This window comes from Macaca nemestrina, chromosome 3 (genome assembly GCF_043159975.1).
Source record: "Macaca nemestrina isolate mMacNem1 chromosome 3, mMacNem.hap1, whole genome shotgun sequence".
Taxonomy (NCBI): domain Eukaryota; kingdom Metazoa; phylum Chordata; class Mammalia; order Primates; family Cercopithecidae; genus Macaca; species Macaca nemestrina.
Genome location: NC_092127.1, coordinates 24,282,562 through 24,306,503, shown reverse-complemented (window position 1 = coordinate 24,306,503; position 23,942 = coordinate 24,282,562). Strand labels below are relative to the sequence as shown.

Here is a 23,942-nt window from a genome sequence, read left to right as displayed (position 1 = left end):
TATCTACAAATTGGAAGAAAGCATTTCTATTCTCTTAAATCTCTGAATCAAAGCACTTAATGTTCTGATTTCCAGCAAGACTTTCCAAGAAATGAAAACCCAACCCTTGGGTTTGTGTTTGGACTCTTGATACAGTTATGAAAGACGCATCAGGAGATGGCAAGTGGCTGCCAATACTTCCTTTTTTTCTGGAATATTCTCCAATTCTTGGTGCATCAAGATGGAAACTGGAAGGCTTGGAATAGATGTCCCTTTAAAAGGCTCCAGTAACAATACAAGAATATTTTTTCCATACGCAGTGACGTGGGTGGGTCATGGGTGTCTCAATGACAGTAACGTTCCCGAACCCCAGACCTTAGCTGTCATTTCACCTGCGTCGTCCCGGACGCCATTTGGCTGTTGACGTGGTTCCGAGCCAATAAATAACGCCAGCAGCCCTCCCAAATCCACGCCGGCCCGTCTCGCTCTCCGCCGGCCCCCTCCTCGCAGTGGTTTCTCCTGCAGCTCCCCTGGGCTCCGCGGCCAGTAGTGCAGCCCGCGGAGCCGCGGCTTCGCCCCTCTCCTCTGGGTGGCTCCAGTGCGCGGGCTGACACTCATTCAACCCGGGAAGGTGAGGCGAGTGGAGGCTGGTGCGGAACTTGCCGCCGCCCCCAGCAGCGCCGGCCGGCTAAGCCCAGGTCCGGGCAGACAAAAGAGGCCGCCCGCGTAGGAAGGCACGGCCGGCGGCGGCGGAGCGCAGTGATGGCCGGGCGAGGGGGCCGCGCGCTGCTGGCTCTGTGCGGGGCACTGGCTGCCTGCGGGTGGCTCCTGGGCGCCGAAGCCCAGGAGCCCGGGGCTCCCGCGGCCGGCATGAGGCGGCGCCGGCGGCTGCAGCAGGAGGACGGCATCTCCTTCGAGTACCACCGCTACCCCGAGCTGCGCGAGGCGCTCGTGTCCGTGTGGCTGCAGTGCACCGCCATCAGCAGGATTTACACGGTGGGGCGCAGCTTCGAGGGCCGGGAGCTCCTGGTCATCGAGCTATCCGACAACCCTGGCGTCCATGAGCCTGGTAAGGGTGCTGCCCCCTGACAGCCTTGGGGGCATCCCGGAGGGCGGGCGGCAGAGGGTGGGACTGCTGGTGGTGGGGGAAGGAGGGAGGGATGGGCCCAGGGGGGCTTCTTGGTAAAAGGTATCTAAGGTGGAAGGTGGGAAGTGGAGGGAGGGATGGAAATGGGGAAGAACCCGACTTAACAGTGCCAGGGACCCAATTTCTGCTTTTCCGTCCCATCCGCTCAGCCCCAAGCCCATCTTCCCAGACCTTAGCCCACCCTCTAGTGAGTATAGGTTTTGGGAGGCTGGGGTGGCGGGGGGTGGGGGGTAGCAATACGGAAAAAAGAAATCCTGACGCACGCAACCCCAGCGGTCGTTCTCACTTTGCTGGGTGAAAAAACCAAAGGAATGATTGCGAGTCCCCAGCAAGGAGGGTTGGTCTTCCGTGCTGACATGAGTGGAAAGATAAGGTGCAGAAGGCAGTGATTTAGAGGCAAGGAGAACGAGTTATTTCTCATTTTTTTCTCTAATTTCCAGAGGACCAGTTTATTGGCTCTGTGTACCCATCTCTACCTGTGAGTGCATAAGTATTAGGTACACTCGCTGCTGTGGATGCTCGGGGAATCTTAGGGATATTGCCAATCTGGGGTGGTGGTGTATGCAGACACGTCGGACCCCCTCCTCCTACCAGGGTGAAAAGTGGTTTCTGACTGACGTTCAGATTTTGAAACGGCACAAGGCCTTTCCAAGGGAAAAGGAGTATTCCATTTTCTATGCTATAACCATTTGAGATGAATAGTTTGTGATGGGGTCTTTATTCCAACTGATGTTCCTGAATAACCATCTGTATTCATTTTTCCAAGGAGTATGTTAAAGCACGTTTTGATTTATGTTAATTGTGATGCATTTAGTATTAATAAAGAGGTATTTAAAAATGTTCTTGGGACTTTTTTTCATTATGTTTCTGCTTAGGAAATAATTCGGGCCTGGTCTTCTGATAATCAAGGTATGGCTAAAGTAATCTGTGCTAATGATATCAGCATGGGATGCTTAATTTTTGTTTAATGACAAAGCAAGCAAGAAAAGTAGGCTAAAAATTCTCATTGAAGGGCCAGAGTAGTTTTATAATGATGCATAAGAACCAAACTGAGAAAGGATTAAAATAGGCGATCAGTAGACATTTTGATCTTCAAATGTATAGTAGATAGGTTGATCAAGAATAAATCTTCAGGAAATATTTCTTACCTTCAAATAATATAAGAAAAAAAGGTTTGTGTAAGTTTGCTGTCAAAATTCTAAGATCAGATCCTAGAAAACATTTAATATTAACTACTCTATCTGGCAGGATTCAGCATGTAGGATTGGACATTTTGAAACTTAGTTTCATATTGTTAGCTGAAGATAGGGAAAAATTTTAAATGTGATAACTGATTTTCAGCTAAATCCAATAATCAAAGCCAAGACATCCTAGGCACAGTTAAAGCTAATGTAAGTATTTGTGACTCTCCTGCTGCCTTCTTAATGGAAACCCTTTGTTACTCTATTTTGTAGATTGATCCCAGAGTTTTCTGCATTGTTACTTCAGAGAGATTATATGAAAGCTAATGTTTAACTTTTTGGTGTTTCAAATTTGGAAATAAAATTTTAAAGTGGCATTACTCTTAGAATGTGATATGCTTTAGAAAATGAAAACAATGATTCCTTTGCTTAAGTATCTGGAATATATAGTTCATCAAGGTTTGCAAATCCTTCTTTTAGGTTGCAAGCTTTGTGAAGTGGGGACCCTGACTCCAGAACCCAGCTCATGTTTGGCACACAGCGGGCTTGAATCCACATTATGAAATAATCTACATTATGGAAAAATACTGAATATGCAGTATGGAAAAAATGAATCCATCAATAGCTACATAACACAGTGAATTAAAATAAAATGTTTTATTCCTCATACATACAAAATACATTGATTGAATTCCTCTCACAGAGACAAACTTGGAAGTGTTGTACAATATGTACTTTACCATTCCTTTTTAAATGAAGGAGACTCTAAGTCTACGGTATTACTAATAGAATACAAAGTGTCTATGTCCCTTGTATTTTTAAAAGTAGAAATAAACTATTAGAAACCAACGCTAACAAAACTACAAGGGTGATATCCCCCTCGATCACCTTTTATGAGGGTCATATAGATGAGAAATCTTCAGGAAACTAGTAAATGTAGAGATCTGATCAGTGTACAAGTTTGATGGTGCTTGTGTGAATTAACTTCAGGTAAATGCGGATAAAGGAAGATGTTCACCATTCTTAGATGGCCTTTCAGTTTCTTTTAGATTAAACTATTTTAAGAAGTAAAAAGGAATATTATACTTATTCTGAGGTACAAGTGGGTTCATTCAGTGTTCTTTTTTTCTTTTGAGCACCTGTGTACTCAAGGTGGACCGGGCCTCTATGAGTTGTGCCTCTGCACAGCCCATAGAAGATAACACAGAAGATAGTCCCTTGCCCTGAGGGGAATAGAGAATTGGGAGGTTGGAGAACAGCATAAAGGTATGTGAGGCTGCAAGATTGGCTTTAGGAGGACTGGAGAAAAAGACAGTAGGGTCAACAGGTCAGGGAAACTGGATTATTGAAGAATGGATGACAAAAGACAGGAACTGTACAGTTTGTTGACATTGACAAATTCCAAAATAGCTGGTATAGATATCTGTCTTCACTAGGACCCCTGCTTTTGAAAAAGGGCCAACTGCCTTAACTATTTTCACCTTTTAAGAACCTTATTTTTTGGCTTGAAATAACATTCTGATTCAGCTTTAGGAAATAATATTGAACTTAACTAGTGTGTTTACTTGACTGAAATTTTGAGGTGAAGTGGCTCACGTTCGTTTTATTTTCCAGCAAGAGAGGTGTCAGATTTGTTGATAAGTTTTCTTAATCTAGATTCTTTTTCTGAACATTAAAAAAAAAAAACAGTGGATTTCTAAGAATTTAGTTGTCGTAACAGAAGAACTCCAACAAAATAAAACATAACAGAAGAACTCCAACGAAGTAAAACACAATACGCACATAAAGCCCTTTCTTGTGGTGGAATCGGCAAGCTAGACGTTTACTTAGTTAGACTAGCAGTTTTTGGACAGAAATGTTTGTTGATACAATTAACTCTCTTCCTGAGCAGAAAGAAGTGATCTTTATACATGCTTGATACAGGACGTGGGGGTGTAGTTGAGCTTATCTTCTGAAAATGGCTCTCTTTGCAAGATGTTCAACATTTGAATTCATCAAATGGCAAAGCAAATTGCGTTTTGAATTGGTCATCGAGGAATAGCCAAACCTATTCTGTGATGACATCTTAGGAATCAGCTTGATTGCTGACCAGCTGAATGTTGGATCTCAGTCATCATTTTGTATCACTTCTGAGGTCTGCAAGAATCTGTTGAGAGAGGGTTGCGAGTAGCAGCCAATTTCAATGAGCAGAATCACAAATGGTCCTGTCATTGGTCTCATCTCCTCAGACATTGTTAAGTCTGGACCCCAGATGGATTTCCTCTACACTGGGAGTTAGTGTTTGTGGCCCATTTGGAACTGGGATGAAGAATGAGCTTAGACTAGGCTAGGGGCTGATTCTAAGTGCTCAGATATGTCCCCATTAGATATCATACCTGCTAGGCATGGTCATTTTCCCATTTTTTCTTTCGTTTTACTTATATTTTATAATTTTTTCTTATTTCCATGCTTAAGGACTCATGTATTCAAACCCAAACATATGCCTTCCCAGGCATATATATCCATCATCGAAATACAGTACTCATAAAAGAAACCTTTGTTAACTTAAGTCTAAGTAATGGATTCTGTGTTCCCAGACCACTCCACCCAGAGTTAAATATGAGTTAAGATTAATTTGCTTAAAACACTATTTCTTTTACATGTAGTTCAAGATTGCTTTTGGGAAGTAAATCTGATTTATAGCTAAAACGCTATCTCAAAAACATTCTTTAGAGCAGGATTTTTCTTTCTCAAAGGCTGGAATGATTATTTTGGACGTATTCCTCTCTGAATCTGTTAAAATTTAAAGTGTATAAATGCCAGTATGCATTTGCCAAATATTGTGATGGAACGTTTAATGCTGGCAAAGTTTCCACACAACTTGAAAAAGAGAAGTGGGGGTTTTTATTATTTGTCTGGCCTCTCTTTATAGCAGATTAGTATGTATTAGTGGCAAATGATTACAACTAAATAACACCTTAAAATTCGTGAAGATACATGTTAGGTCCTAGAGAAGAATCTAGACCTACCACACATGGTCAAGAGTTATTTTTAGATCTGAGTGAGTCAACACAGCTTTTGCCAGAAGTGATGTTCTTGATTGATTTGTGATTGGTTAATGGAAGAGAAGGCAAGTTGGGCTTGCCCCTACATGATAGCTTTTGCTCAGACAAAAGAGGCAGCTCTCTATGACAACGGATTTGAGAGGTGGCAGATGACTCATTTGCTAGTAACTCCCTTACCGGCTTGCCATAAGGGTGAAATCCTATTTCTAAATATTAACAAATACGAAATAGCTCTTGTAAGGGGTGACACATTAACCCAGCTTTTCTTAAAGTATATTTCATAGAACATATATTCAGCATGGTTTGATAGGTATTATGTAAACAAAGATAAGCAAGTTTGTTTATTGAAAGACTTAACAGAGCTCTTAATAGGCTAATGTATGTTTCAAATCTCCAAGGTAGATGCGTACTATATAAGATTTCCCAGCCTTTTACCATGGGATTTCCTTCTCTCCCGCTTCTTCTTTTTTTTTTTTTTTTTTTTGGTAAAAAAAGGAGGCCTGGTATGGTGGCTCACACCTGGTTGAGGTGGGAGGAATGCTTAAGGCTAGGAGTTCGAGTTCTGCCTAGGCAACATCATGAGATCCTGTCTCTACAAAAAAAATAGAATTAGCTGGGCATGGTAGCATTTGCCTGTAGTCCCAGCTACTTGGGAGGCTTGGGAGGGTGATTGAGCCCAGGAGTTTGAGGTTACAGTTAGCCATGATCATACCACTGCACTCCAGCCTGGGCGACAGAACGAGACCCTATCTCAGAAACAAAATAACAACAACAACAACAACGACGACAACAACAACAACGACAGCAACAATAAAAAAGGCAGCCTATCTTGGAACTAGTGTTACACTAGCATGAGAAACACAGCATTAGCCCATAATCATTCTTTATCATAGTGTTAAATATTCATTTGTCACATGAGACTGGATGTAGAACAAAGAAAAAAATGATTCATTTGGCAATTCTTCAGCAGAGGGCCTCATACAGGGAGCTCTTCAGGGGTAGGGAACATATGTTTTCCATTTTTTTCCTCCATAAACAGCTAGTATAGTGGTTTATGTAGAGTAGGCTTTTAAGTTATGCTTAGAATCAGAGCATGATGCTGAGGCAATGAGGCAGAGGAGAAATAATTTTGTTTGTTTGCTTTTTTCTCTCCCTGTCTTATGGAGCTGAAAAGGACAAATCATTTTGATGAAAATGATTAAAGTTACACAAATGCCTCACAATTCTTTTATTGTTAAATAACTTCATGCTTTTAACTTTTGTTCACCTCTTTTCCTTGTGTATGAAATGGGAATACGTTAAGAACTCAGAACTCACAGGATCGCTATGAGGCCAAAGTAGTGTAGTATATAGAAACACATTTCATGGAGCTGCTTACATCTAGTTATGAAGAAAAAACGCTAATTTGTAAATATTCTTTTCTTACTTTCAGTTGGTCTGGAAACTGTGCTCCATGCCCTTTAAGGTCATTTGGAGTAGGCACTCTTGGCTGCGTTGCCATGTGAGATCTGCCTCCAGCAATCCTGCCGCATGCTTTCCTGTTAGGATGCTGTTGCACAGGCCTAGTTGATAGCCCTGAAGGACTTTTTCCCTCTTCTCACGGTTTTTTGTGTACATGTTTGCTTTTTGTTTTTTGAGATGGGGTCTTGCTGTGTCACCCAGGCTAGAGTGAAGTGGCACGATCATCGCTCATTGCAGCCTTGAACTCTAGGGCTCAAGGTGTGTCCCTTCTCACCCTCCTGAATAGCTGGGACTACAGGTGTGAGCCACTACACCCTGCCTGTTTGCCTTTTATCAATTTTAAAATGTGGGACATTCTTGCTTTTCTTCAGTTTGACATGATGATGAACAATAATCAAGCAAGCTTGAATCAAGCAAGCGTCACTCAATAGGAACAAAGTGTGCGACAGTATTTGAGTATGTCTTTAAGGTTGTTTCTTTAGGTAGCCAAATAAATCTAGGGCAATATCAACATTTTCATTGGCAATCTGACTTATTTTCCTAAAGAATTTATGATGAAACTGCTCAGGTCCTGACTAACTTAGTCTTTTACAGTCTCAGCAGAAGCAAAAGCTCTTTGAAACCTCCTTTCTCCTGGCTCCCTAACTCTCTTGCCCCTACTGGGGTTCTTTCTTTATGCTTCCATTTTTCTTTGGAGAGCTGTCATGTAAAGAATTACAGCGTGGACTTTGATGTCAGGGGACTTGAGCTCAAATCCCGAGGCTTCTTATTTTTAGCTGCGTGTCCCTGGGCAAGTCCATTAACTTCTCTCTACCTCCCAAATTCATCACCTATGAAACGACAATAACATCATGATTAAATGAGGTGGTAAATATAAAGTTCTTAATTCAATATGTGGCAACAATTATTATTACCTCATTATGGCATTTTCCATTGTTGGTCTACATGGGATAAATATATAGACAAAATACAATCCTGGACTATAAGAAGCTCCTATAGCTCCTGTAGCTTCTTGTGCTCTGGGATTGTATTTTGTTTATATATATATATTTTAATCCCAAATGTCTAGTATTATGCTTGGGACATAGTGGCCACTCAGTGAATATTTTTGAATAAATGAAGTTTCTCAAATAGGCAAAAATGCATATCATAAAACAAAGCCATGTTGGTCGATGTTGACATCATGCACATTAGCATGCCAGAAGTGTGATAACAAGAAAGGATAGAAATGGTACTTCTCTTTTGCATATGCTTATTTTTTGTGTGTGCTGAATCCAGTTTTGCATAATGGAGAAATACACCAACGTGAATAACATGTCTTTTCAAGTTTCAGTGCTGAACTTGCTGTGTCTGTTGTCTCATGTAACTGGACCAGTAAGGGGCTCTCTTCCTTTTGGAAGAGAAGAGTCTTCAGACATTTTAGAAAGTTAAACTGCTTTTTAAGTGTTAAATAAACATTTTAAAGATAATTGGTAAGCATTGATTTAGTAAAATTTTGACCTTTAAAAACTCTGCATGAGACCCGAGTGTTGCAAACTAAGAACTGTGTGCTTGTTTTTAACACAGAAGATAGGCATCTCCTGTTTTCATTTTCCTTTTACTCGTGAAATGGTATTCAAATTGTGCACTCTGAAATGCCAAGAGGAGGAGGTTTATCCGAGCTAGGTGATGGTTCAAATGAACTTAAATTTGAAACATATTTAAATTTGCCCTTTTCTTCCCTTTTCATTAATTACTGGGATTGCCATGAGTCCATTGCTCTGTGAAGGTTTCTCTTTCTTTGAACATTCAGGGTACGGTGTTTTGTAAGTGATCTAACTGCCAGCTCTTTCTAATAAAACACGGCCCAAGAGAAGAGCCTGTTCGTGTTACTAGTGTCTTTTACGATTTTCAAATGATTTACTCACTTCTTTAACTGTCCCCAGATGAGTAATCTTTGAAGAGTAGGGTGGCACATGTGGAGTATTAAAGAGATGGCTCTTAAAGATAAATGAATTACTTATGATAATACACCATGGAACAACTTTCCACTACTGGTAAATATTTTGTTTTCTACAGAAATCTGTTTACTATCAACCTCATTGCTAAACATCATAGTTCTATAATAAAAAGAATCCCCTCATTTGAAGACATTTCATTTCAAACAAAGGCTGATTATTTTACAAATGGATGCAAATTGTTTATTTTCTAAATAAACCTGAATATAACTTTTAAATTCAGGTTGCTAAAAAACCTCTTGCTGGCTGGGCGTGGTGTCTCACACCTGTAATCCCAGCACTTTGGGAGGCCAAGGCAGGAGGATCATGAAGTCGGGAGTTCGAGACCAGCCTGACCAATATGGTGAAACCCCGTCTCTACTAAAAATACAAAAATTAGCCGGCTGTGGTGGCGCATGCCTGTAATCGCAGCTACTCAGGAGGCTGAGACAGGAGAATCGCTTGAACCTAGAGGTGGAGGTTGTGGTGAGCTGAGATCACACCACTGTACTCCAGCCTGGGTGACAAGCGAGACTCTTTCAAAACAAAAAACAAAAAACGAAAAACCTCCATGTTGGTCAGGCTGGTCTTGAACTTCCGACCTCAGGTGATCTGCCCACCCTGGCCTCCCAAAGTCCTGGGATTACAGGCATGAGCCACTGCTCCTGGCCCCCCCAAATTTCTTGCTGTAGTTATGTATGTCAAGGTAATTGGAAGGAACAATAATTATCGCATTTATTTGCTCAATGCAGGTAACTCCTCATATGTTCAGATCCCAAAGTGATGCTGACTGATTGGACCTATCCAATTTCTCTTCCTATATAGGAGAAAGTATTTAAAATCATAAAATCTTTCCTTCACTATGCAGCTGCTATTCACTACCATTGTGCAATGTTTCTCCAAGAAATAGCTTATTTCTAGAACTCTGCTCAAAACGTGCACAAATCACAACTTTTAGCCTTGAGTTTAGCATAGTGAAACTTCAATATAAAGATTGTATTGTCGTCTTCCTGACCCATGTCCTGAATACCCTTTTTCCTTTTCTTTTTTTAGCCAAGTGGTAATTTCTAAAATAACCTTTCTTCATAACTATTGTAAAATATTACTGTGTGTCATTCCACACTGAAATTAACTTTCCGAGATGAAAATATAGGCCTTTTTAAATAGAACTAATAATTTTAATGTAATTTAGGGAGTATTTAATGCACACCTACTATGTCCATGCCATTTTACTTTACCTGCTGGTCACCCTTTGAGGCAACGCCATTGTATTTCTTGAAATGTGTTATTTCATTTTTTGCTTTGGATTCACTCTTTCACACACATCGAGCTTATATTGCATGCTGTATAACCAGTGGATACATTACTTGATTCTGCAAAATGCCTGCTGCATATGATGCAGGGGTTGAAGGCTGCTCTATTCTATTCTTAATGTAGCAAATACAAAGGCAATATCTGTAGCAGAAACTACTGAAAATGTTAAAGACATTTGCAAAATGCAATACTTTTTGTTCTTTTTATGTTTTAGGTGCAGTGCTGGACATCTGATTTTAAAGTGCAACAGTCCTACTCAAACATTTTTACTTGTCTCAGATCTTGACATTGTTCAGTACAGATTTTTTTTCTTTAAGTTTACTAGAGGAAGCCAGTCTTATTCATTGTGGGAACTCAGTAAATGTTAAGCCAGATTTTCAACATAACCAGCATCAGGGGAATTAAATTCATGCACTTTTGGAAACTGAATTAACTCCACAAAATCAACAAGACCTTTATACAGCTCACACAAAGAGAAATCAGCTGCTGCATGTATTTTCTCAAGAGTCAAATTCAGTTTTGGGAAAATGCTAAAGCCATAACAATATATATGTAGATAAATCTCATGTGAATACTATTACATAGATATATAATGAATGATACTATGTAGCTAAATAGACTAAAATACTATCTAGACATATAGGTTTTATCTAGGGTTTGATGATGGCAAGATAATTGTGAATGTAGAAGTCATCTTTGCTTTAAATTTCAAATTGGTTTAACTATTTGTATTTATAGACTTCACTCCTATCTATACAATAGCCCTTGTTTTTCTTGTTTTTACTTCTACTCATAGCTATTTTCAGGAATTGAGAGTTTTTTCTTTAATCTGAATGGTTGGTTCTTGTAAAAATATCATTTCTGAAGAATTTTTTTTTTCTGGAAGTTTTCTTGGGCTATTGTTGTTCTCTGGGTTTTTAAACAGTTGGGCTGACTTTGCCTTTGCTTTCAACAGAATGCTAACCAGATACCTTCTGAGATAGGTTACAACTTCATGGCTTAAAGTATTGCTTGTGCTGGAGTTGTCTTTCTCCCTGGAGAACAGTTCTTGAGAAATAATTTCATAGCCAAACATGCTAAAACTGTTAGAAGGTTGAGGTGACTTAATGGCCATTTATAAATTAAACTCTGTAAAAGTATTTGGCAAATAAATATTATTAAATGCCACTAACACAATAAATGAAGAAGTCCCAACATCTAGTGAAAATTATAATTTCAATTAGATTTAGGACGTATTTTATAATGTCAGAGCTTAATTTTCACAGTTGCCAAATTATAAAGTGAAATGTCTTCTCATTTTCTTAAGGAGACATTTTCAAACTTGTCTGTCTTCTGGAATCAAGATAGTGACTGCACATTTCAGTGTGGACCATCTGCTGCATCTGTCAGGTCTATAGTAGGTTCTCAATGTGTTGTTGAAAGTGATGAGTGAGTGAACACTTCAGAATGAATGACACACATGTCAGATCTAGTTATACACACTTTGCCAAACCATTAACATGCATGCAAGCACACCTGCTTCTCAACCTGCAAGGCAAATAGTTACATCAATACATAATTCTGCCTTCCTTTTAGAACCGTGACCTTGAGGAGAGGTGGCTATCTTTGGCAGATTAATTATTGTATCCACAGTGCTTGGCATGTATGTTTTGTCACCAACTGGGTCTTATGTTAATGTTCCACCCTAGGCTGGTTGTATTTCTTGTTCTGGTTTTTTCTGTATTGAGCCCTGGTTCTGTGTTGCCTTCAGTCTCCTCAGTGAGATGCAGGTCCTCATTCTGTTCTTGCATTTAACATTAATTTCTCCATACAATGGGTCACACTCAGTACTTAAAATAAGGAGGCTTCCTCCTCTGGAAGAATTTTTGCTGCCATTTCTTGACTCCAAATGCTTGAGCTGCAGAAAACTTTAGAGGTGTTGAACATGTGCAAAATACCTGACAAAAATGCTTCTATGTGTTAATGCATAGGAAGAATTCTATAAGCTTTTCTCAAATTAGCCTTCTTCAAATTAGAATAAGCTCTGCGTTGAATGTTATTAAATACTTAGAATGGTCTCCCCAATGTCCATAACGGGTTAGTTTCGGTATTCCACTGGTCAGTGTAGCATTGGGATTAGTAGCGTTTTTATATTTTCATATGTATGAGTAACACACATTTTTACTGTACTTGTCAAAACTATTTCAATTTCTAATTTCCTCTCCACTAGTTAACTATGGAGTGAACATGAGAAACTTCATTAAAAGAGTATATTCATTTTACTCGTGTGTCTAAATTGTTAGGTTGTGTGTTGAGGACAACTCTAGATTTCTCTCCAGCAGTGAAAAACATGAACTATGTGATATTTTTAATATTTTTGAGATCCTTTTCTATTGTTTCTAGACTTCTGAGTATGCTTTTTTAAAACAGGAGATTCAGATTACTGGATAGATGGGAGTGAGGGCACCTTATGCTATTTTAACAAACATTTTCCCTTTTCCTTTGAGTCTATTTCAATGTGCACAAACTGTATCTTAAAAAATTACACCTAATTTTCAGGGACATCAATTCAGTACGAGGTATTTTTCCTGAAAAGTTTTAAAATTCTTATTCTTGTTGCTGTTACTGTTTTAACATTGAAGCTGCATTCATCGGATACTATAATTCTGTGGCCTCTGTGTATGGGGAAAGTGAATCAATGAGAATGCGTTTCTTAAATGAACGTACAGAAGATTGAGACTTGTTAATATTTTTTCAAAAATTCACTGGACAAAGGTAATGCATTCATGGACTCCATAAAGACAGTAGTATAAGGAAAACATTCATACCTCTGCCAACATTTCCAAAAGGCCAAGAAGGCTCTCATTTGTGGAATACGTTACATTTTCCATAATGTTCTCAGCCCCTCAGACCAAGGTAGGAAGAATGCTTTATTATCAAAAAGGCCCTACTAACAACTTGCAGTATAAATCATCCTAATTGGACAGGTCACCGAGAAAAAATAAAGACATTCATTCACCAGGCATTTGGAAATTCCAGGTAGAAATGCTTTCAAAGCAGGTCACATTTGGAAATCAAACTCTGAGTAGTAGAGCGCTGTAAACGAAATACTGCATCTTTCATTTCTTTATGTGTTATTATATTTGTAGCACAGCTGTACTTATTTAACAGTAATAACTAAGTGCCTCCTATATGAGTGATATTCTGCAAATTGAAGAGATATTTCAAAAGGGAGCAAGAAACAACAGCATTTTACCAAGTACTTGGTACGAAGGTATTGACTCTAATTCTTCAGGGAGTTATAAGAGAGTGGTCTGTAATGGAGGGCTTTCAGAAGGAGGTGGGGATTTGAGCAGGACTTAAAAGATGCATAAGATATGGAAAGACAAAGAGAGGACTTTATTTTAAGCTAGTAAATCGTTCACACTTCTTGTGTCTTTTTCTTCATTGTTCTGAATGTGGTGACATATAAGCATTCAAGATACATTGTGCCAGATAATTATGTTCCATTAACATGTGAAATTTTCATCTACAGAAAATTTTTGTTTAGAGAATGCAGTTTTGTTTAGAGAATGCAGGTTTGTTTAGAGAATGCAGTTTTGGGGGTGCTCTCCTTTGGGGCTGATTTCCCTCATCAAGATGGTAAAACTATTTGGGATATAGCATATACTAATATACTAATAAATATAGTATATATACTAAGTGTATATACCATTATTCCATATACTAGTATATATGCTAATTATATATACACTATATAGTATATATATACTAATATAATAGTATATATATTTATTAGTATATATATACTATATAGTGTATATATAAGTATATAATATATATTTATATATTTACATATGATAGTATGTATATATAATATAATGTATAATATATAGTAAATATATATACAATATATTATATATTATATAAAATATGTAATATATCATATATTTACAATACAAAATTATATATTTACAATATATACAGATGTATATTTACAATATATGTATATATTATAATATATTACATATGTATATATTATAATGGAGCTTATACTTATATATCATATTTATATTCCATTATTCCATTACTACAGTATAAATATTATACTATTATAATGATATTATAAATAGATAATGAAATATTATAAATATTTTATATTTATATATAATTCAATGGAGCTTATCCTAGTATAAGCTCTATCCCAAATAGTTTTAATGTCTTAATGAGGGAAATCAGCCTCAAAGGACAACACCCCCAAAATTGCATTCTCTAAATTGAAAATTTTCTCTAGATGAAAATTTTACATGTTAATGGAACATAATTATCTGGCACATATATAGTCTGTTATAATATATCACGTATATAAATAATATATATAAACAAACATATAATACAGTTATATAGTATATAAGTAGAAGTATATTAAGCATATACTAGATTATACTGAACTTAGCAACAATTGATTACTGATACTTTTCCTCCCTAGGTAGCTATTATTGAGCACTCTCTAGTAAGCCATGGAGTATAAAGATGCTATATAATTTTGATCTTTTTAGGCTAATTTCCAGCAATTAAGTATAGCTCAATTAGTATTCTGTTTTGACTCTGTAATTCAAAAACTATGTTTTGTAAAAACCCACAAAAATAAGAACAAGAACAAAAAAAGCAATGCCGTCTGAGTTATTGAAGGAGAATTCAGCCCATAGATTTTCTCCATGCTTTGGCAGCTGTTTTAGAGCATTCATCCAGCTGCATTTGTCTAACACTTGAATAATGATCATGCAGTTTGTCAGATGCTTTTGGGAGAGAAATTCACTTTGCAGAAATATTTAGTATTTAACTAATTTTTCCAATTATAGGTTTTTGATTAGGGTAAATTTATTTTGAATTACTCCTGATGTTAAACCCAATCTTCATTAGTGTTCCATAGAATTGTGAAACATTACAATTATAGTTTTTTCCTAGCTAGAAGGAGCACTCTCATTTTATAGATGATTAAGTTGAGCTTCAGAGAGAGATTAAACAACCTGCCCAAGGTTCTGAAGCCCAGGAGGCTTGGAACTCATTTTCTGATACACAGTTGGACACTCTTCTTAAAGCATTTCCCATAGCAATGTCCACAGATGGAGAAATAAACATAACTATTTCTTATTGGACATGGAGGGTCATGAGCTGTTTATGTGAACTGAAGTCTGTGAGGGCGTTACTGGAATGTAACTTATCAGTATGTTTTCAAATCCTTAGAGCAGAGCTTCTTGACCTGTGTGCTGTAAATGGGTATGGGTGTGCCGGAGGTGGATGAACAGGGCCTAGGGTGGCAAAAAATCAGGAAAGCATTGAATAAATCATTCCAGCACACTGTAAGTACATACAGAAAATGTTATTTTTCTTGGCAGTAGAATCCACTCTCTAGGAAGAAACAAGCTTTTGTTGGAAGACTGCTCTGATAAACTTTTTGGAGGGCTGGGCCTTCAGGAAGGCTGAGGACCTAAACTGGATAAGAAGGAGAGGGACATATTCAGAGGGTGTGTAGACAGTCAGAGAGAGAGAAGGGAAAGACTTAAGGGCTGGTGGCTCAAGAGAAACTTTGGGGAAACAGAAATAATGGATGGGGACATCAGCAGATCTACAGTGCTCCATAATGATTCGTGGAGTAAATTACTTTGGGAGATGGGATGAAGTGCTTAATCTCGCTTTGAGTTAGGGAGTGGTAAAATCCAAGATGGCCCAAGGAAGGACAGTTCCATATAAGTTACAATACAATTATGAAAACTTATTAGCAAAGATCAGATACCTACTATACCACAGTGCTTCTGCGAATAGATTCAAGTAATTTTTTGAATTTAAGGCTGGCATCTCCCACATGACTGACATTTAGGAATCCTGGTCCTAAGAGAATATGGTAATTGGGAGTGGGCCTCTGGGAAGGGTGCTGTGGTGTGCAAGGGCAACCCTCGGTTATGTGCACCACGCAGAATGAATCATGTGTTGTGTCGCTGGATGTTGAGGCTGAATAATATAAATAACTAAAACTGGGTGAGGTTTCCTTCTAAAAAAAATCACACTCGTGTTGATCTGTTCATGTGTCTGCATTAAATTTTAATGTGATTGAGAGGGCAGGATTGCTTGGGCCCAGTAGTTTGAGACCAGCCTGGGCAAAATAGCAAGACTCTGCCCCTATTAAAAATTTTTTTTAATGTGAAAAATGTTATTTGTGCTGAAGGGGATCACATATTTGTTGAGAATGTTTTCCAAACCCACAATCATCACACAATTTCTCAAAGGACTTTATTTCCATATTTGTGAAAGTTTTATGAAACATATTAAAATAAGAGTCATTGATAATGTATTGCGTATTTAATGAACAGCCTTTATTAAAAAGAAGAAATATATAAAGGAACTGTATCTGGAATGAAGAGCCTCCTTAAATGATTGGACAGAAAAGAGTGGTATGCATTACTGAATTTAAGAACATATGATATATGTGTGAATGACATTTTTTTGTTTTGATTTTTGTCCTATGAGAAACTCTACCAAAATGATTAGTTGATGAATTCTGACGGTAATTTATAGTCAGGATATTAGCAAGCAAAATATTCCAGAGTCTTCTGGCTGATGTTTGTGTGAAAGGGTGTGTTCTCATATGAGCAGGAAATGGGCTAATAATGCAATGAAAAGACTGGAGATAATTTCATGGTTAATTTGGGGTGAAATTTATTTTGATTATAATAATATTTCTGATGAAAGTATTAAGTCTGAATTATTCAGACAATTGCTTTAATTCTCCATTTGACATTTGACCTGTGCATAGAGCTAACCTTTGGGTGTTAATGAGAGTGGAATTCCAGAGCCTGGTTAAGTAAGAGATTAGGAAGAAAGGATGGAAAGAAACTTCTACCTATGCCAAGGGTCAGTGTACAGTATTGGTAATGATTTGATTGGGCAGTTTTATTAGCAGCCATTTCTTTGACAGACTAATAAAAATGACTTAAAGATTCTTTTCCAAATTATCTTATATAAATGGATTATGATGAAAAAATTGTGAACCACATTTCATCTTCTTTCTTGCTTTCTGTTAAATATGTAATCTGCTTAGAAATTAAATCGCACGGGATCGAACTTGAAATCATAAATTCCGTGCATTATGTGTAGTTCAAAGGTATTACATGATAATGCACATGTAGAGAATTGTACAGGATAGTTGGGAAATGATTCTTAACCCTCAGAGAATGCTCACTGGGCACACGCATAACATGTAGACGCCCAAAGCATTTCAGAAGTAGAATTACAAAAAACCCCCCAAAACACTTGTCATGAAAGGTTTGAGAACCTAATCTCACCTGTATGGACTGGGCTAATTCTGATATTAAGAGGAGTTCTCCCTTCTCTTAAGTAAACAAAAACTAGATTGCCTTTCATCCAATCAGTTATTCTAAGACCACTGCAACTGTTTTTCTGTCACAAAAAGGAGTTGCCCTAAAGAAGTTTCATTTGCTTTACCCTCTTTTTTTTTTCTCCCTCCTCTAAAGGAAAAAAGGTATGTGTGTTTTGAAATCTAAAATATAGCAAAGTTTCCGTTTAAAAGTACTTTTTAGATAATCAGATTTGCTCTTCGCACAATGAGGTCTGTGGTCCCTGGGAGATGTGTTATATCATATTCCTGAATTCGTTCCTGGAGTCATCTTTAACTAGGGCTAGGGAATTTACTGGGCGCTGTGACGACTGTTGGTATGACCCTCCATGCTCTCTCTGTCTCTGTGTAACTCCCACAACTTGACTTTGAGATAGATCTAAAGAAGTGAGCCATCAAATGTTGGAAATATCAGGTAAGAAGTTAAGATAGGCTGGTCATGGTGGCTCACACCTGTAATCCCAGCATTTTGGAAGGCCAAGGCAGGCAGATCACTTGAGACCAGGACCTCAAGACCTGGAGTCTGAGACCAACCTGGCTAACATGGTGAAACCCCATCTCTACTAAAATACAAAAATTAGCAGGGTGTGATGCTGGGCACCTGTAATCCCAGCTACTCTGGAGGCTGAGGCAGGAGAATCGCTTGAACCCGGGAGGTGGAGGCTGCAGTGAGATGAGATTGTGCCACTGAACTCCAGCCTGAGCAACAGAGCCACACTCTGTCTAAAAAAAAAAAAAAAAAAAAAGGAGATTATTAAAAATAATAAAATAGACAGAAATATAATATTTAAGATTAAAGAAGAAGGCTGGGTGTGGTGGCTCACACCTGTAATCCCAGCACTTTGGGAGGCTGAGGCAGGACAATCACTTGAGCTGGGGAGTTTGAGACCACTCAGACTCACTTGAGACCAGCCTGAGCAACATGGTGAAACCCTGTCTCCACGAAAAAAAGAAAGAAAAAAGAAAAAAAAAATTACAAAATATTAGCCAGGTGTGGTGGTATGCTCTGGTAGTCCCAGCTACTCAGGAGGCTGAGGTGGGAGGATGGCTTGAGCCCAGGAGGTTGAGGCTGCAGTGACTGGTGATCACATCACTGAACTCCAGCCTGGGTGATAGAATGAGACCTTGTCCCCACAAATAATAAAAATTAAAATAAAAATAAGAAAGTGAAGCCAACTGAAAACAAAAAGCATCAAAACACAGAGAAAGTTAGAAAATAAAGCTTAAAGGCCGGGCGCGGTGGCTCAAGCCTGTAATCCCAGCACTTTGGGAGGCCGAGACGGGTGGATCACGAGGTCAGGAGATCGAGACCATCCTGGCGAACACCGTGAAACCCCGTCTCTACTAAAAAATACAAAAAACTAGCCGGGCGAGGTGGCGGGCGCCTGTAGTCCCAGCTACTCGGGGGGCTGAGGCAGGAGAATGGCGTAAACCTGGGAGGCGGAGCTTGCAGTGAGCTGAGATCCGGCCACTGCACTCCAGCCCGGGCTACAGAGCGAGACTCTGTCTCAAAAAAAAAAAAAAAAGAAAATAAAGCTTAAAGATGAAATAGAAAGGCCAAGAAAAAATGTTTAAATGTGGTGGAGAGAATATGAACTTACTTTATATTATTGTTCACACTTAAATAATGCTTGATATATGCCAAGTGATGTTTAAAGGCACAACTTGCCCACATATCCCTTGTGGGTTTGGTACTATAATTATCCCCATTCTATAAATTAGGAAACTGAGGCCCAGAGAGATTAAGTGATTTGTTTAACATCACAGGTTTGTAAGTGGCAAAACCAAGGTTAGAATATATATGTATATATAACTACATTCTTAAATAAATACACAATTCCGTATATTAGACAACTGTTTATTTTGTCTTCCTCCGTTCTGATATTAGCTCCTCTTTTCCCTTTTTTGGGGAAATGTTCCTTCTTACCATGTGACTTGAGTGGAAGCTGCAGCCATGTTCTTAGATACTCTTTCCATGCTTTCAAAGTAAGCATCCTTTCTACCATCTTATCTTGATTATACAATGTATTTCCAAATATTATTTTAGATTCTCTGCATTTTCATCAGATAAAACAGGATTATCTCCCTTTTATAGGACAAATAATCATTTCCACTTAAAAATGGAGCTGTATTAAAAACAAGCTTTTGGCCAGGCATAGTGGCTCATGCTTGAAATTTCAGCACTTTTGGAGGCCAGCGTGGGAGGATTGCTTGAGGCCAGAAGTTTGAGACCAGTCTGGGTGACATAGCAAGACCCCATCTCTACCAGAAAAAAAAAAAAAAAGAAAAATTAGCTGGGCATGGTGGTGCATGCCTATAGTCCTGGCTCCTCCAGAGGCTGAGGTGGGAGGATTGCTTGAGCCCAGGAATTGGAGGCTACAGTGGGCTATGATTGCACTACTGTACATAGCCTGAGCAACACAGCAAGTCCCCATTTCTCAAAAAAAAAAAACCAACCCCCCACTAAGGTTTTAATAATTTAATAACTGAATAATTTAGAGGCTGGTAGCAAAAAGAATATTATTCTGATCTCAATTAATTAATTATTCTAATTAATACATAAACTTATTTTATTAATTGCTTATTTACATCAGATGCAATTTTTTTTTACTAAGATTGATAAGAGCATGTACCAGTGACAATTTTCTGAGACGTTAAGATTTGTATTTATATTTAGGACTATTCGCCTACAGGTGCATTTATAAACATATATACATATATGTATATATGTATATATAATATCGTATAACACAATATATACATATATGTATATATGTGTATAAATACATATATACATATAGGTACATGTATACAAATGTGCATGTGTATACATATGCCTACACACACATTTAAATGGAGTATGTTTATCTAGAAAATTCGGAAAGTTAGAAACTGAGAGTAAATAAACATTTAAAAATGGAAAGGCAAATGGCTTTTCAAGATAGCCCTGATTTTAGGTCAATGGAAAAAATTTAAGCAGTTATTTTAACTAAAGTATCTGGTGATCATAGCTTAGAGGATCTGGAATTTTAAGGTGGGTGGCTCACTTGACTTGAAAATCCAATATTTTTTCTGAAGTAGGTGTTGCCATGGTGACAGAACGGCTTAGCAACTGAAGACTGATTTCATTGGCTGGCTGTCTGCAGACTTGCTTGTTGAGTGGCATTAATATGTTGCCTCCTGCTGTTTTTTTATTGAGGAGACCATCTGGCATTAGCTGTATTTAAAGGTACAGTTGTGTTAAACAAAGAACAACAGGTGATATACACTGAGGTGTTAAAAATAGGTTTTGCAGGCATTACTTGGTTTAATCAATCAATGACTAAGAAGTTCCACTTTAAATCACAACCTATTATAATCAATTAATTCACAATTCTAGGCTTTGACAGTAGGCATTAAAGGGTTTTGCTGTTGTACTTACTTATATTATAAAAATTTAATTGCCTAAATATACTCTACTAAGTGATCATATTAATCTTGATGTGCCTAAAAATTAATCTACTTGATAAACTGTTCTGTCAAATTATATGTTCATAAACTGGAGATATAGTTTTAAAATAATGATTACTGAGGATGTTTAATGTATCAGGCATAAATAGCTGTCAGTTTTTCTTTTACTTTTGAGAGTGATAAAAATAATGGATTTTCAAGTAAGATGTATTAAGATGTCAAATGCATCTATTCTACTAATTATAACTATCGATTCTAAACAGTAAATACCTGTTGTACATCTGTGAAAAGACATACCCTCTTTTTTTTTTTTTTTTTTTTGTTTTGAGAAAGAGTCTCACTCTTTCACCCAGGCTGGAGTACAGTGGCACTATCCCAGTTCACTGCAACCTCCGCCTCCCAAGTTCAAGCGATTCCCCTGCCTCAGCCTCCTGAGTAGCTGGGGTTACAGGTGCGTGCCACCACACCCAGCTAATTTTTGTATTTTTAGTAGAGACGGGGTTTCACCATGTTGGCTAGGCTGGTCTCGAACTCTTGACCTCAGGTGATCCACACGCCTTGGCCTCCCAAACTGCTGGGATTACAGGCATGAACCACCGTGCCTAGTCACATATCCTCTTTTAAAGGAGTTCCCAATATACTAGGGAGGATAAGACACATGCATATGTTATGATAAGACAGAAAATGACAAGTACCTTAAGAGTAATACAAAGCAAAATTTGAGACTGAAGAATGGAGGACACATTTAATAAGGATGCTCACCAAGATTTCTGATTAGCTTAATCTTGACCAGTGTAGAGGAGAGAAGAGAATTCTAGGAGAAACAGTAGCATTCATCGGTGTTATAATCCCAGCCTCTCTAAGATTGGGTTCCTAGGTAATGTTCAGAGGATAATAACAGAGCACTTTGTGCTTAGACCTTGCTGTACGTGTAGAGGAAGCAAAATCTTTACAAGTAGTCTTTGGTCATATCATATATCATGAATATCCTTAAATGCTAGGCTGAGGATTTAGACTTCATTTTTTCGGGAGTTAATAGAAATAGACCATTTGTGAGCTGCTAATTTAAGAAAAGGATATTGTATGCTTTTGACATATTTAGGGAGGTGTTGTGGCCCCACTATCTGGAGAGAGATATATGGTCATCAGTTTGAAATGAAAATCATTTCATGGCAGAATTTGAGGACAGAGAAAAAGATTTAGGTGTCATTTGCATGACTGGTGAGGGTGAAAATGGTGATTATGGATGAGATAACTGAGGGAGGGAGAATAGACAAAGGAGAGAAAGTGTATCAGGCAGAAACTTAGAACCCACCAACATTTTTAATATTAAATGAGCGAGAAGAGAGCAGAGAGATGGAGAGAAAGTGTATCAGGCAGAAACTTAGAACACACCATTTTTAAGATTAAATGAGCAAAAGAGAGCAGAGAGATGTAGTCAGAGAAAGAGAGACAGTAGGTATGATTCAGAGCTGTAGTCTCAAGATAGGACTGGGGGCATATGGCGATGCCAAATGCTGTGGAAGTTAATGAAGCAGAGGATACAGTAAAGGTCACTCACTCCCAGCACTGGTTGGAAGTCACTGGGGACATTTGGGGAAGTAGTTTCAGTAGAGTCAAGAGGAAGAAGTCAAACAAATGGATAGGGAGTAAGTGAAGGGCAGTTTCACCTCTAACACTCACCTTTTTTCTCACCTATTCATCACACCAAGCCTTTCTTTTTCTAAAGGCTAGTCAAGTGAAGCAGTGGGAGTAAAGAAGGAATAAACTAAGTTTTTTGAAAGATTACATGCTATTTTCAACACACATTCATTCCTGAACTCACATCATTGTGGTGGTCACTGCATTACTCTCTTCATATGGTTCTCACAAAGGGCCACTACTGATTTCTTAATAGGGTGACCTTATGTCTTGGTTTCCACCATATTCAGTGTTGCTGTGGTATTTGTTAATAGAGCCCTCTTTCACCCTCAAAACTGTCCTGGTTTGGATAATAAGTTATGAGTTATCCCAGCTCTTCACCACCAGTTCTAATGAACAGTTTTCAGTCTTTATCTTACTTGACCTTATTTGATTTTTTTTTTCTTTATACAGCTGACTACTCCCCTTTATTGTGACTTGAAACCCCACTTTTGATTTGTACTGGATAGCTCTTCCGGTTCTCCTGACACCTTCTCAGTCTTTTCTGGGGCCTTCTTTTCTGTCCACTCTGAAAGTGGTGCCATTGTTTAGAGTTCTGTTCTTGGTTTCTTCTCTTCGTTACACACCTTTTCCGTAAGACAAGCTCACTCATAACAACAGGTGCAGTTACCTAGAAGCCAGTGATGGAAAAATATAACCCTTGTTTCTCCCCACTGAGCTTCAGATTTGCACATCCACCTGCCTGATACACCTTTATTATAAGTGCTGCTCAACATGTGGACAAGAACTTGAGCATTGGAGTGAGACACAAGGCTGCCGGCTCTGCCATTTAATAGCTTAACGGCCTCAAAGAAGAAAGTCTCTGTGTGGCTCAGCTTCCACTCCGTAAAATCATGAAACCTGTCACGTAAGGTTTACGTGTGGGTAAAATGAAATAGCGCATGTAATGTGCTGGGCACAATTCATGGCACACAACATACACTTAATGAATAACAGAAAGTATTATTATTTCCCAAACCGTATTCTCCTCCCATTGTTTCTTGTCTTGTGGAACATCTGCCTTCCTGAGTGGGGGAGGGTTTATGTGCCGGGGAACATGAAATACTTTTGGAAAGTTTGGGTGATATCACAATATATGAGGCCTTGAAAACTGGACAGAGGAATTTAGACACAATGGTGGGTTACGGGGCTTCTGCAGTCTTGTAGGCATAGAATGATTCTGTGGAAAGTGGTGTTGTAGTAAAATTAGTTATTTTAATATTAAGCCAGATGTTGTCAAAGTAGGGGCTGGGAGCCTGGGCAAAAGGCTGATAGAGTAATACTGGCGTAATTTGATAAGGACCTGGAAGAGTGTGG

The 23,942-nt window shown here is 38.3% G+C and overlaps 1 protein-coding gene across 1 annotated transcript in view; it reads left to right on the top strand.

Moving 5' to 3' along the window:
- The first annotated feature begins 465 nt into the window (after window positions 1-465).
- LOC105466723 (carboxypeptidase E) overlaps window positions 466-23,942 on the top strand; it is a 121,251-nt gene continuing 97,774 nt past the window's right edge. Inside the window, exon 1 of the mRNA XM_071092856.1 lies at window positions 466-1,048. Coding sequence (XP_070948957.1) covers window positions 742-1,048 — 307 coding nt within the window. The 5' untranslated portion in view covers window positions 466-741. The remainder of the gene's footprint in view (window positions 1,049-23,942) is intronic.